The sequence below is a fragment of the Symphodus melops genome (genome assembly GCF_947650265.1).
Source record: "Symphodus melops genome assembly, chromosome: 1".
Classification (NCBI taxonomy): Eukaryota; Metazoa; Chordata; class Actinopteri; order Labriformes; family Labridae; genus Symphodus; species Symphodus melops.
Window position 1 is genome coordinate 12,759,936 of NC_136691.1, and position 14,588 is coordinate 12,774,523.

At 39.6% G+C, this 14,588-nt stretch overlaps 1 protein-coding gene across 1 annotated transcript; it reads right to left on the reverse strand.

The window, feature by feature from the left end:
* Nucleotides 1–350: 350 nt before the first annotated feature.
* On the reverse strand, nucleotides 351–14,588 carry rnf217 (ring finger protein 217; the record flags this gene model as incomplete). The annotated part of the gene is made up of 7 exons (XM_079363428.1): nucleotides 351–4,706; nucleotides 5,346–5,417; nucleotides 6,680–6,783; nucleotides 7,012–7,109; nucleotides 8,495–8,659; nucleotides 8,759–8,980; nucleotides 14,403–14,588. Coding segments are annotated over 7 exons (927 nt in total), but the record flags the coding sequence as incomplete, so codon positions are not given.

The window sequence follows — 14,588 nt, forward strand, 5'->3', positions numbered from 1 at the left end:
TTTCTGGGATCAATACTGTATTATGCTGAATCACATAGAGCTGTGCTAGAGATGTGCTTCCAGCAGTGCACTTCTGACCCCTGCTGACATAAAACTGCAGTCACAACGTCCTTTGCAGATAGAAGAAAAAAAGTGGATATTGCTGCAACAGACAGTTTCATGGACTAATAGACACTCTCGAATCTTTCAGAAAATGTAGGTAAATTATCTCGTACAACACTTTCCAAATAAACAATAAAACCATGACATTTTAGCATTTGACCCAGTGTAGTTTATTCTTCATCGGATGCTCAAATAAAAACAGCATTTGTGTCTGGCAGAGTGAGTAATAATAGCTTCAGCACACAACCTTGAAAACAAAGTGTTTTATTGACTAACATGTTGCATTAGTATGTCTTTATGGGGGGAAAACTGTCCTGATGTGGCTGATAAGCACCATTTAATATAAAACATTTATATCTATAATACATGCCTCCTGAGTTGAAACTAATCTTGATGTATTGTTCTTATCCAGACATTATGTGTTGAAAACAATTCATTTTTTATTAGTCATTATCACTGTCTTGACAGAGTGTGTCAGTGCATGACATATGACTTTTATTCAGTGTTGGAAGCAGGAACCAATGAGCTCGCTCATTGTAATCTAAAAAGTCCAAAGTGTGACGTTGGTTTAAGCCAAAATAAAGTGACAGTTTAACTTGTGCAAAAGTACGAGTATTTGGGTTGGAGCTGACACCCTGTATTAATGAACCTGTGAAACTTTAGAGGTTAGGTTTAATCTTAGTGTTAATGAAAAGTGTGATTGCACTGCACATTGTCCTGTGTTAGAATAACATGCATATACTTTTAACACTTGTTCATATTGTTGTTTTTTACACCAGAAGCCCAAAAGTAATATGCAAAACTTTACTTTAGCTGTTTACTCACATTACCTCTGTGATACATTTTACTCGTTTGCAATTTTGGGAGTCACCCAAGGGTCCTTGACTTCATGTTGGCAAACTCTGATCAATAATGGCTGTGAAGGCACTTTTGCATATTTATGCCAATATAACAATAATGGGATTGTAACACAAACAAAAAAAGCCAAGGGTATGAGCCAGCCAATACACCTCAGCAAAGGAAAAACCATCGGCCGCTAAAACTCTCAAACCGCCAATTAGTTAGTGTTCACATAAATGTCAGCATTAAGTCAGTAATGTGCACAAACACAACACAATCAAAATGATTGGCATTTAAACATAGCAGTTTAACATGAAATCAGCCAGGAGAGTTCTTAATGGAAAAAGAAAAGGAGAGTAAAAGAAATTAGACATGAGGGGCAATCCAGGCCAAATACACTCCTGTTACAATAATAGTATTTTTTTGCATTTGTTCTGTGCTGAGTACAGATTTAGATTTAAAATTATAATCTGACAGTAATATTACCACGTACAATGTGACTATAGACTCTTGATTTTAAAAGTGTAGCCAATATGGTACTCCTATAAACCTACATTCTCTCTGGCGACCAGCAGGGGGGAATGCACTGGTTAAAAACCGGCTGATTCATGAAGATGAGATAAGAACTGCACTTTGTTTTAATGTCATGCTTTTTTTGACTAGTGTCTGGACTTAATTCCTAGTCTCGAGTCCTCTACCTTAGCATGATGTTCATCTTATAAATACAGTCCGATTAAATGTAAGAGGAAATAAAGCCAGTCTTTTTAAAGACATGGCTCGATACAGACATGTTCCCTCCTCAGTGTCTTTCCAATAAGCACGTAGCAGTGCTCGCTAGAAATCTTTTCCAAACACGGCCACATCAAGCAACAAAACAAAAACTAAAGAAAAACAATGCTGGCTACAGTCACAGAAATGGAAGCGTCTGAAAGGTCAGATATTGCGTTTATCTAGATAAATGTGTCAAGATATTTTAAATGTTATGAAAGGTGCAAGTCTGTTTGTTTGTGTTTTTCAGCTTTTTGAATGACTCATCAGTAAAACGCTGTAAACTGCAGGGGAACTGTTTAGAGTATTTTCACTCTGCTGATTCATAAAGACAGTTTGGAGTTGGAATATCTCCACTAGACGGTCATTTCAGTAATGACCAAAAAAAGAGAGCAGCAATTCAACATGTCAGTGTAGCACTATCATAGCAGTTAAAACATGTGCACATGATGGAAGTGAACAATTGTTAAGTAGCTTCAACATTTCATTTTGCGATTTAATGCACACATTAAATTACTCAGTGATGACTGACTTATCTACATGTTAAACCCTCCACAATAGCACACCCTTTCAAGTCATGCTGTGAAAAACTCAGAGGGTTTGCATCACTGAGCTTTTTGGATCTCTGACATTTCACTGTTTTAAACTCCCTGGCTTTAAGTATGGTTGCTGAGCAGTTCTTGGCATCGGAAAGAGATTCAGTGATTCAGGCTCGGAGTACAGCAGAGAGCAAACAAACTCCCTGAGATTGGCTTCAAACCCAGAGCTAGGACAGACTGAACGCAGTGTGGTACGACATATGGTCTGTGGTCTTCAGGAAAAGTCGGTGTTAATTGGCTCCCCGGTGTAGAAAAGGTTGAAGATCCCTTGAACGAAGCCAAGTTGTAGCATTGCGCAGCAAAATGTCCACCATGCACGAACTGCAGCCCTGCTTTCATTCATGCTTTGCATCCTGGTTGGAGTTCAGATTCAGTGGAAACATTTCTCCTTAAAGTTATATTGTTTTTCATTCCATATGTTTTGTCAATGTCTTGGATGCAGGTATATTGTGCTCATCCTTGTCTTGATGTCTGTTTTCTTTAAGTCTACGAGTAAACTAACTTAACATGATGGAGAGATTTTAAAAAAAGCAAATAAAAAAACAAACAGAAAAGAAAACACTGATGAGCTAGAAACAGAATAAAGATCAGTAACTTGTTAGAAGTCCATTCGTACATGAATGATGTTTTTTTTTAACATCAGCATTGGGTGATCCCTCAAGTGGTTGTGCGCTCATTTCAAATGTACGGACAGACAGCAGGGAGGACAGGATAGAAAGAGAGAAGTGGAGGACAGCGAGCTGGCAGCTGATGCCAGTTGACGACCTTTAAAGCTCTTGAAAATCTCCTGTTTCCTGGCAGCCCTCCGTGTGTGCTTTTTGCAGTATGCGCCAGTGTGAATGAGCTAATAAGGTGTTTGTGTGCACGAAAAACCATTACGTCAGAAGTCCTCTCATCACTGCAAAATTAAGACACAATCCAAACTCTGCACTGTGTCCTGAAAGCCAGATCCAAAATGAGTCCACCACAAATTCAGTGCACTGCAGCCTGATGATGACTTCTGACCACAAACCTTAACATTAAGCTTGCAAACCACCACCCAGTCCAAATTATGTTTAAATCTAAATAACTCTATATTTTCTATACGTAATAGTTGCAATAGCATGTTCATCCACATTTGAACTATAATGCAAATTAGTCCTACAAGACTCTAAGTCCGTTCCTTCATGCAGACTTCAGCACACGATCAGCATCACAGCCCTCATCTCTCAAAAAAGAAAGAAAAAATAACTAAAACTAAAACAACCTCTCTACCCAGCAACTCCAGCCCCCCAAAATAAGAATAACAACAAAAAAAACTCGAACAAAGAGACAGGTCAGCCCTACAACATTCAGCAATTTGTTTTGGCACAGTTGCCGCCCAGCAGCTCGGCTTCTTTTTTCTTTTTTTTTTTTGATGATGCAGACACTGGCAAACAGTGTGTGGTATGTGGCTACAGCAGAAACAACATTATGTGACAGGGAGTTTGTCAGCCCTCATCCACCTAACCCTGACAGCCAGAGAGCAGGGCAAAGGGGTAGTGAGGACAACAGGGGCAGAAAGAAGGAGAATTCTTGAAAACAATGGAGGCTTGTTTAAAATTCCACTTGGCTTTCCAGGATTTCATGAAGGAGCCAGTCAGGTTCTTGTGTGTTTGCAAACAGAACCCCTTCTTAATGAGTAGATGGATTTGTCACTGATATGGTTGAGTTGAGAAAGGCAGAAAAAAATATTTTTTCCGTAGGGTTGCACGTGTGAGAAGTCAGTGTTTTACATCATGGCATGTTCTAAACTGGTTTTTCTCACCAGCTGCAGCAAATACAGAGGAGGGAAAGATCGTTGTTGAAGTTCAATATAAAGAAAATATTATTTCTCTTGTTGGTCTCTCATTTTTAAAATCTGTGTAAGCTCCAGCAGATTTGGTGTCTTCATGGCAGACTTAACCGTGAACACCAGTCTCTTTCTCTTATATCTTTGTGCCGGTGTGCTAATGTAAAAAAAACTTTGTCTGTCTGTTACATATTTTGGATCTCTTGAAAGATTGCTGTCGTTAAATAGGTGACATTTGAGAGAAAAATCTGCTTGAAATAACTGACAGCTGTGGGATTATTCTTTCAACCATATTTGCTTGAGAATCCACTCTTGACATTATGACATACGATTCATCCAGGCATCACTCCAGTGGTTTATGCACTAATTGCTGTAGCTCATGTTGTGAGGACTCAGGCTGGCGTGTTCATCCCTGAGGAGATGTGGGCGTCGTCTTTTTTTTTTTTTTTTTTTTTCCCCAGCTCTGTGTTTGTGTGTGCATGGTCTGGAGGAAGTGCAGGGCAGGTTTCAGATCCAGCGCCCTGAGCCCTGAGTGCGCTGCTTCTTCCTCCTCTTGCAGACGTAGTAGACCGGGAAAACAATCAAACCTGCAGGGTGGGAGATTGAAGAAAGGCGAAAAAAAAGACTAAAGCAAACTATAAACATTCATAAATGTACAATAATAATCTTAAACTGTGTACGTTTTCTTTACAGATTTGATTCAATCACCCCGCCGCCTTTGTGAAATTAATTGAGCTGAACAAAAACAACTGCAGAAGGACACTAGCACAACACTGATTCTATTAGCAATGAAAATAAATATGAATCTCCCATCATGGCATGCTCGCCCGCAGCGGATCATCTGTCAGTCGTACAGACACGGGAAAGAGATTAACACTAATTACAGTTCAGCTCAGGCCTTACTGCTTCATAATACTGTTTCACTGAGTGCAAACAGAGTGCAGCTGGATGATATTAACAGTAAATGCAGTTTCAGTGTCTCACAGACAGAAGGACTAAAGCTTTGGCATCTTTGTGCAAATTCTATTCATGCATGTTCATTTTTAAGTGAGTTTGTAGCATGATTGTATTGTTGTTTTTATACACTGTGCACCTGCATTGCTGTACGGTACAAAATACCAGTAAAAGAGCCACACCGAAATGGCTGCTATCTGCTGTTTACTGCTCTCGCCACAGCTTCTCCCTAACTAATGTGCTTGAGTTTCCATGCATATAATCATTTTTACCTATCACCAGCGCGAGAGCTCCGAGCACCACGACCAGCAGGATGACCACTGGAGCTATCAGCACCTTAGTGGCTGCACAGGGAAACAGAGAAAAAAACAGTATGAATAAATGGAATTGCACAAATCAAGATCAACATGCTGTTAGTTTAGTGTATATTTGAAATGCATCCCTGCAGAAAAGTTGTAATTGTTTGGCACCAAGTTCAGTAATTTGGCTGTGATTGAGACAGAATGTTGCACAGGAAATGCTCCAGTAATACATCTCTCCTTACATGTGAAAAACCTGTGCCTCTATTGGTGTGCAGCATGGGGACAGGGGTGTGAGCTGTATTGAGTAAATGGCTCTTGTTAAGGCACAAATTATCTCCCAATTCAACAAGCAGCCAGCTGATAAAACTTGTTAGAGCTGTCACGAAGAGCAGAGTTAAACACGTCTAAAAAAAAAAAGAGAGGGGTTCCTCTTCCTGCAAGCTCTCTGGTGATCACTCTGAAAGATAATTAAAACAAACATAATCCGATATGTGACGCTTTCATGCTTCAGTATAAAGCTCTCCTCTTGAGGCCTCGGCACGCACAGAGATAGACATGGAGGTTTACATCACTATTAAGAGGGGAAATGTGTTTTTAGAAATAAGACAAAGCTTGTTTGCTTCACTCAGACATTAAGCAACGCAGCAGCAGGCAGTCGTGCTTCGTGTTTTGATCCATTGCTTGACCAGAAATACTTCGCTGCTGCTATTTCTATCACTCTCTCTAATCTACAATTATAATCCAAAACTGAGTGCAGCATTGTTGCCCTGATTTATTGGGTCATGGGTATTCTGAAGAATGTACGAAATCACTTACTAAAGCAGAATTACAGAAAATAAAGCAGGTGGAAGGAATGTGGGTACTCATGACTTCTATCAAGCAAATCTGTGGAAAAAGGCACAGCAGCTGTAACGTTGCTTGCTCCAACGTGGTAAATGAACAATAAGCTTCTGGTGGCGTAGCCCTACTTGCGACTTGTACTCCTGTGCTGGACTTTTTTCAAAATGATATTATCTATTGTTGCTACAGTGGAGGCAGCTTAATGTGTGAAAAACACATTTTCCCGAGGAGGATAGGAAAGTGTAGCATATCGTATTGTAAAAACAACATTTTGAGCTGAGCGTGGTGCTAGGAAGTTAGTGAAGGTAATTCAGCAGGATTCATCCTCTGGATGATGAGAGCATGACTGTATGTACAAAAGTTCATGTCATACCTTCTAATAGTTTTTGTAATATTTCAGTGTACACTGTAATGGTCGACTATTGGACCTGTAGTACCAACAACTTACACACACAACAACTTACCGCACACAGACCCTCTAATTAGCCGTCTCAGATGAGGTTTATCAGGTAGGTAGCGAAACTTGCATCCAAATACACTGAGGTTGGATGTATGGTCCCCAAAAAGCCTGAAAGCAGGAAAATTAAGATGAAATCAGAATGTCACGTATCAATTGGTTAGGTCGCACAAGTCATCATCCGCTCTCACTCCTCTCAACATTTCCTGTCTCTCTTCAGCTGTCCTATCTCATAAAGGAAAAAATTGCCAATAAACAATCTTTACAAAAAAGAAAGAAGAAAGCCAATCAGAGAAATTAAGTAAAAAAAAAGGGGATTTTTTAAATAATTTTTTTTACCTCAGGTGTCGATAGCGCTCTCCACAGCGGTAACAGAAGTTAGTGTTGCACTGTGTACATGTCATATGGTCACATCCCTCTGTACGCTGGATATGGATCTACAAATACAAAGAAAAAAGCAGAAACAAGAAGCAAAACAAAAAAGGGTTACCCATACAATATTGTTGAAGATTTGCATGCATTTGTTTTCTCTCTTTTAACTTGGACACATTTGATGGCTCTCTGATTGGTCTGCTGACTCACCAATCAGGGAGCCACTTCTTGTAGCAACCGCTGCTTGGCTGCTTCCGGACAAACTGGGCTAAGTCTTTTTGTGCTGTGGTGAAATTGTGACCTTAATTGTGTTACTTCAACATGGTTAACAGAGTTTTCTTTTTTAAATGGTTTAAGGTTGTGCTTGCGGTGTTGAGATCATTCAGAACCCTTGCTCAAGAAATGTTCACAGATTCAGAGTCCAGAGGTTCAGAAGTCAGTGGAGGAGAGACAGCTAGCAGCCATGTGAGGACAGCGAGTATTAGCCAACATAACTTTTATATGACTTTAACATGTTTTTAGAGATGTCATGTTATCTTCTTACTATCATATATTTGTCTTGTCTGGCAACAAGAGATTTTGTCTAACCTACTAGCAGAATATAAGGACAGGGGGGCTTGACAGAGGGTTACTTCCTGGAGAGGGCGGGGCTTGACAGTGGGTCCATTTCAAAAGATTTTCTCAAACTTAGGCTTTTTGCTTACGTTGTCATTTATTGTAAATCACGTACAGTTCTTGTTTAACCAACGCTCAAATGCACCAATAGCCATCTTTTTCAACATGAGCTTTAGGTTTAGCCTCTGTTGAAGTTCACTGTACTCGTATATACAGCAGTAATCTTGATGACGTTTGGCTTTTTGCCTGCTGCAGTAGTAGAAAAGTCTCCAAACTGGGCATTTAGTCCAGAGCTGCTCTCAGTCTCTTTTCCAGCTAAACACAGCATGACACCAATTTGCTGGCTTCACAGTCCAACAGGATCCTGTCTCCCTGCTGCCAGAATACAAACTCAGAGACATGGAGCATTAGGGCAGTGAACACAGATGGAAAGTGTTTGCCACTGTCAGCAAACAGTTTCCTTGTACCAGTAATTAGCTCAATCTTTTGATGCTTTAGTCATCTTCTGACAGTCCAGTGGGATATTATGTGTAGACCAGTGTGCTCAGAACGAGACTGTGAGATAAAACACACTTCTGCTGCAGACGTATTGAACATTTATTGTTCAATACGTTTCCTGTCTGGGCGTTACTGCTCTGCGCTTCAACATGCACTTCAAAAATGTGTCCATCTACTTCTCAATACATCCATCGTGTATCCTCATTCCCATGCTTCTTAACCTTCATTGATTGACTCATCTACAGTGCTTTTACCCTCCATCAGTCAACAAACTTTCCAATTGCACACACCCACCCTATCACAACAGCTTGTATCCTTTACAGTTCCCAGCTCTTACCCTGCACTGTGGACATTTCTGGGCATTCCTTTGTCCGTGCTCTATGACGCTCGCCCAGCTTCGTAGCAGTTTGTCTCCTTTCCTGTATTCACGGCATTTTACACCATTATGCCAGGGCGCGTGGCACTTAAAGCACCACACAAAATGGCAATTGCTACACTGGATCTACCAGAGAGGAAAGAAGACAGTAGACAGAAGCTTAGGTCACTTTAACACGTCACCTGTAGGTATTTTCTGGTGTGTTTGAGTTACGTGTCATCTCACCTTATATTTGTACTCAGAGCGGGTGTGGTTGTGTTCCTTCAGTGAGGTGAACTGGCTGCACTGGGGGCAGGGTTTGGTGCTGGAGTCCAGCTTACTCAGTTCTAAAAAGTAACGATATTTTGCCAGATCTTCGATGGCTAGATGGGAAACCACCGCTCCCTCCTCCAGGTAGCCGCTGCACTCTGAGATTGGACAGCCGATGTCAGATTTTGCTATTCGAACCTAGAAAACAAAAGACAGAAAAAAAACAACTGTAGGGAAATAACATACAGACACACATAAGATTCACTTCCTTCAGGGCCTGACATCTTACAACACTCAAACAGGAAAAAAACAACTATTGTACTTTTCACTATTTCATCATTTTAGACTTTGTTATATAAAAATATCAATACTCTGTCACCGGGTTCAAACCTGGGGTCAGTAAAAGCCCAAGTAATTTAAGTGTGTGCTCAAATGGCCTAAGAGAATAAGAAGAAGCTTACAGACACTGTGAAGTTTGTTCTTCGGTGTCTTTTTCACCTTCTTTTTTTTTTCTATTTTTTTTGTCTTTGTTTTCTCACAGGGCATCTCTTCTCTGGTTCCTTCTCACTTTTCTTACATTATTACATAGATCTATTTTGTCTCATTCCCTCACTTTCAGCCCATCAAAGCCAGTGAGACCAGTTGTACTGACACATGATAAGGCCTTATGTCTGTGTGTGTCATGCTGACAGCAGACAGAAAGCCAAGAACAAAAGCATCAGCCCTTTGGTGATGTTACACCCAACATCTCCTGCAGCACGTGCATTCACACACTCTTACACACAAAGTAAATGACTACTGCATGATAATGATAAAGCTGATGTGTTAGTCTTGTTGCCACAACACTGACGCTGTGATGACCACTGCCAGACAGGTTGGACGGGTTAACACTGCTGCTTCTCAATTTGTCTACCACACACACGTCACTCTTTGCGGTGGGTACAATTTCCTGCATTTTCACAGTCATAAAAAAAACAGACTAATAATCAACTTAGAAAAAACTGCATGTGTGTCTCAGGACTGCAGTGACAGTAAGCTCATTGAAAATGACTGGTAGTATTTAGCATCAGTGTGCAGTAACGTTTGGCTTGTTTAAGGTGTTGCCTATTTGTTGCCTCAGGAGTAGATTGCTGCTAAATTCAGCCTACAATATCCGAAAACCATTCGGACAACTAACTAGGTGTATATTTGACAAAAATAATCAGTGAGCTCTAAGGCCTAACCATCACTGTTCATTGATCAGAGAGTTATCTTGATGAAATAGATCAATGTTTAAAATAGTGATGTAGTTGATAAGCAGTCAAATCTTTATCTTTGGTTAAATGTTTAGTATAGCTGCACTGTAGTTCATTTACTGCTCTGTGTGCCTTTGAATTGCCCCCAGGGACAAATAAAGTTTTTTCAATTGAATAGAAATCATACGCCATGCTAGGCTAAGAATAAACAGCTAAAATCATTGGCTACAATGTGTTTAAAGCAACGATATGTAGGAATTTGTGTTTCCATACACTAATCCCGGGAAAGATTCCCAAACAACTGATCTGTACCGTCCCACTTTTTGGGATATCGAGCCAACCCCAAAAGGTGGAGCTAAACACTGCAGTCCACTGACTGGTCAAAAGTATCATCACTTCCTGTGTGACAAACTCTGTGTTTAAACCATTGACTGTAAACACACAGGCGATTGTTTATGTCTGTGTTTCTCCTCGCTGCACACAGCCTTCTCTGAAACAAAGCTTGATTGATTTGAATTCTCCTTTGTTGAATTTATTAGTTAGAGGTTAGCTGTTAGCGGTTAGCTGCTATCATCTGATGCTAAGTAATAGCATCACCTGTTGGCATCCGGCTTACACGCCGCCTACCAAATAGGGCACGGGTGGTTGTGGAAACACAAACAGGATCAGGCTTAATTGAACCAAACTGTACCAAAAGACCCATTTCCACACAGCAGTCCGGTACCGATCAGTCCAGTTTGGTACGGTTTAGTCTTGATCCGTACCGGACTGCTGTGTGGAAACGGGGCTTTAGCCTCAGCAAAATCAAACAGGACTAAGACGGACTAACTGACAAGCTTTGTCTTATTTCTAACTGGGTGGCTACCAAACTGTCATACTCCTAAAAAAAAGCTCTGTGGAAGTGCAGTCAATGCCATTCTCCCTGATTGATGGTTATTGTATTATTAAATCGACTTTGAAAACTGCTATTTTAAGCTAGAAAAGTAACATATTGTTGATTTAACTACTCAGCTTTAAAATAACTAATATTTTATACTTCCAGCCAAAATAATAATGAAACATTTGCTAGCTTACAGGAATGGATAAGCAGTTACACGTTAGCTAAAAGGAGCACACACTTTATCAAACAAAAACAAAACTAAGAATTTTAAATGTAAGCTTGAAATAGGACCAATGGGTAAATGTTAGAAGATAATTAGCATAAAGTCATGATAGACACTATAAAAAAATCAACAGTATAAATGTTTTCAAAAATTAAAGTCAGCTAGTTAAACCTGTCCTAACATTTTGCTTTAAGTAAAGAGAAACTGCTTAAATGGTTTTCTTAAAGTAATAGATAAGCAGATAAATCTAAAATAGGGTTCAATAAAAAGTTCAATGGATTTCTCAAAGGAATAAATTACATTTTAAAAAAGTTAGCTTATTGAAGAACAGATAAAGAGTTGAAACAGTTAACTTATGTATGATATATCTGAGGGTTGGTGCTGTTTGCTTTATATTTAAATATTAACTCAAAGTAATGCATGACAGTTACATTTCCAGCTTCAACTACTTATTGTGATATATTAAGAAAGCAAACAACTTGACATAAGTATGAACAACTATGTAAGTATGACAACTGTATGAAAAAAAAAAAGTTGTGTGTTTTTACATTTTCAACTTGAAGGTAATTAACAGTCTAACTCTTTTGTAACAAGCCAGTTATAATCCAATGACAATTGTACGATTGATACGAAGGGTTTTAGGCTATGCTGGCAAGCTAATCAACAATTAGCAACAAATCTAACAAGATTATCAACTATTCAGCTACTAAACTCCTATTCATTATTTGTAGTGTAGACCAAAAAATTCAGGCCTCAAAATTAAATTGCTGGTTGAGATCCAGTCTGCCCCATCTGGCTTGTTGACTGTGTCTATTCACAGTTAAAATCAAGCATATGTGATCAAATAGGTTTGCAGCTTGTTAACGGAAAACATTCCACCTACACAAGATCATTTATACGTCTCAACTGGTGGAATGGGGAGCTTAAAGTGAGCCAGGGAGCTGATGAAAGTGGGTCCTGAATGTGTGTCTGGAATTAAAACTACGTCAAAAAGTCTGTGAAGAGCTCTTTTTAAATCATATTTGCTGTTTTGTTCTGTGTCTTTGTTTCGTCACAGTTTGTACCTCTCAGGTCCAACCTGCAAATCTGTTCATTAAATGAATCACATTGGTTGAAAGGTATGAGACGTGTGAGTAGTAATTCTTCCTGAAGAAGTTAATGGTGGGTTTTAATGCTATGCCAAGTGGCGACCTCCGGTTTTGAAAAAATGAAGTAAATGTGGAAGTGCAAAATCCTGCGGTTTGTCGAGTGTCCGCTTGAGGCTGGCTGCAGGAACACTGGAAGTCACGTACACACGACTGGCAAAAAATATGTTTCTAGACCATGAATGAACATGTTTACAGCCTGGTACAGCAAACTAAATGGGTCTGATAAGTTAATGTCATCATGGACACACACTGTATGTCATTAATATCTACAGCCTATGAGCTTTACCAGTTGAAAACCACTGGTGTACAAAATGTTCATCTCTGTTCATAAAATCGCCTGCTTGTCTCTGTGTTGGTATGCTTATCCATGCTCTCTTATCAAAGCAAGATCACTGCAGATAAAAAGCTGTCTGCACTGCTGATAACCGCGGTTTTATCAGGACAGATTAAAACAGATAATAGCAACAGTAGTAAAGGCCTCCTATTGCAACTCATTCCCAATTCTTTTCCATTCATGACTTACAGGGCAGCATGCAGCTTTATCAAAACCAGGATTAAGATCAGGAGACTGCTGCCTGGTACCACTTCATTTATGTCTTATAAGTCCTCAAACAGCAGTAACTTGCAATTTCCCTTTCATTTCTCGATCTCTAGCGGCTCAGTTGAGATAATGGAAGTACATCTTTTATCTGTCCTTTGTTTATTTTCTTCATCTTGAAGTTTAAATCAGCATCCAAATACTTGAAATGCTGCCCTTATTAAGCTCTTTGTTTTTTTTTATATTTTTCAAAACTACATTATGATGTTTTAATGTATCTTTTCTTTCCTGTCATGATGCCTTTGATGTCTTGTATAAAGCACTTTGAATTGCCTTGTTGTTGAAATGTGCTATATAAATAAACTTGCCTTGCCTTGATAATTATTGTAACCAAAGCTGGTGAGTGCCTTGATATAAGTTAGTATGTGTCCCTGTTGTGACCCATTTTGTCGGACATAAAAACATAATTTACTAATATGCCCCCCTCTCCCGTTCACCTGAAACACTCGGGGATATTTTCTGGCATAAAGTGGAGAGAGCACATTAGTGCAGTTTGAGCTGCTCTGTGCTGGCTTCCTGTAACACTTTTGATTTTAAAAGCATCCTTCTAAAATACAAAGCCTTTAATGGGCTAAGGCCAAGTTGCAGTGATAACATCCTGATTTACTAATCAAGATAGAAGTGATCTTTAGCTGCTGTTTTACTGGAAGTTATCAGGGCAGCACATTCTTTGAAATTAAAGCTAAAACATACATACTTTTATTTTTGTCTTTTGCTCCTTCATCCGTTTTTAGGATTCGAAAAACTGTTTTTTTTTTTACTTGTTCCGCTTTGCTCTTCTTGTGATGGTTGGAGATAATGAATTTATCATGATTTTCTTTCTTTTTGTGGTCATTATTGTAGGCACTTTGAGCATATTGATCAATTAAAATGTAAACATATAAAGTTTTTTGTTTTTTTTAATGAATAAAAAGCTTTAATTTGAAAATGAAGGATTTAAATTCAACTCTGGGAAAATCATGGGTATACGGTTTCTTTTGCAGATTGTAATTGAAAGTAGCTGTTTTATTTATTCGGTGTGAGGATGACATTTTTAGATGAGTGGAGCCTTTCAAACTAAACTAAACACAAAGTGAGCCATTATGAAAACCAACCCTGCGCGGTAAGTTTCAGTTCAGAGGATGGAGTGTGACATTTCCTGAATGCCCTAACAAAACAAAGTTTTCATAACGCATCTAAAAAAGAAAAAAAAACCTTGTGGATGGCATAATCAAAACACTCTGTATCAAATTGTGCTTTGCCACATCCTGTTGAAGATATGTTCTGATAGTTCCAAGAATTTCTAGTTATGCCCCTGCCTCCAGAAAGACAAGATGGCAAACATGATGACACAACAAGGTGTGAGAGGGGATAGAGTTTGTGTCTGTCTAAAAGTGTGTTGTTTGTTTGTTTATGTTTCTTTCACCATCTCCTGCCAGCAGCTGACTGACCCCGTCTGATTCTGGGGCAAACTAAACCTCTGCCATGTGACACCCTGCTGCACTTTACAGTCCTCCCCACCCAGCCATCCACCCACACCACCACCCTCACACCAACCTGGGAGGTGACGTAGAGCTTCAGACACTCGTCACACACGGCCTTCCCGCAGCAGGGCAGGGGTGCGATGGATTTACCTTCCAGACACACCCGGCAGCTCTGCAATGTTGCCTCTGCACCGGATTGAACCGTCGACACACGGTGGTGGGCAATATCTCCGAAAGGGTCGACCAGGTCGTCCAGTGT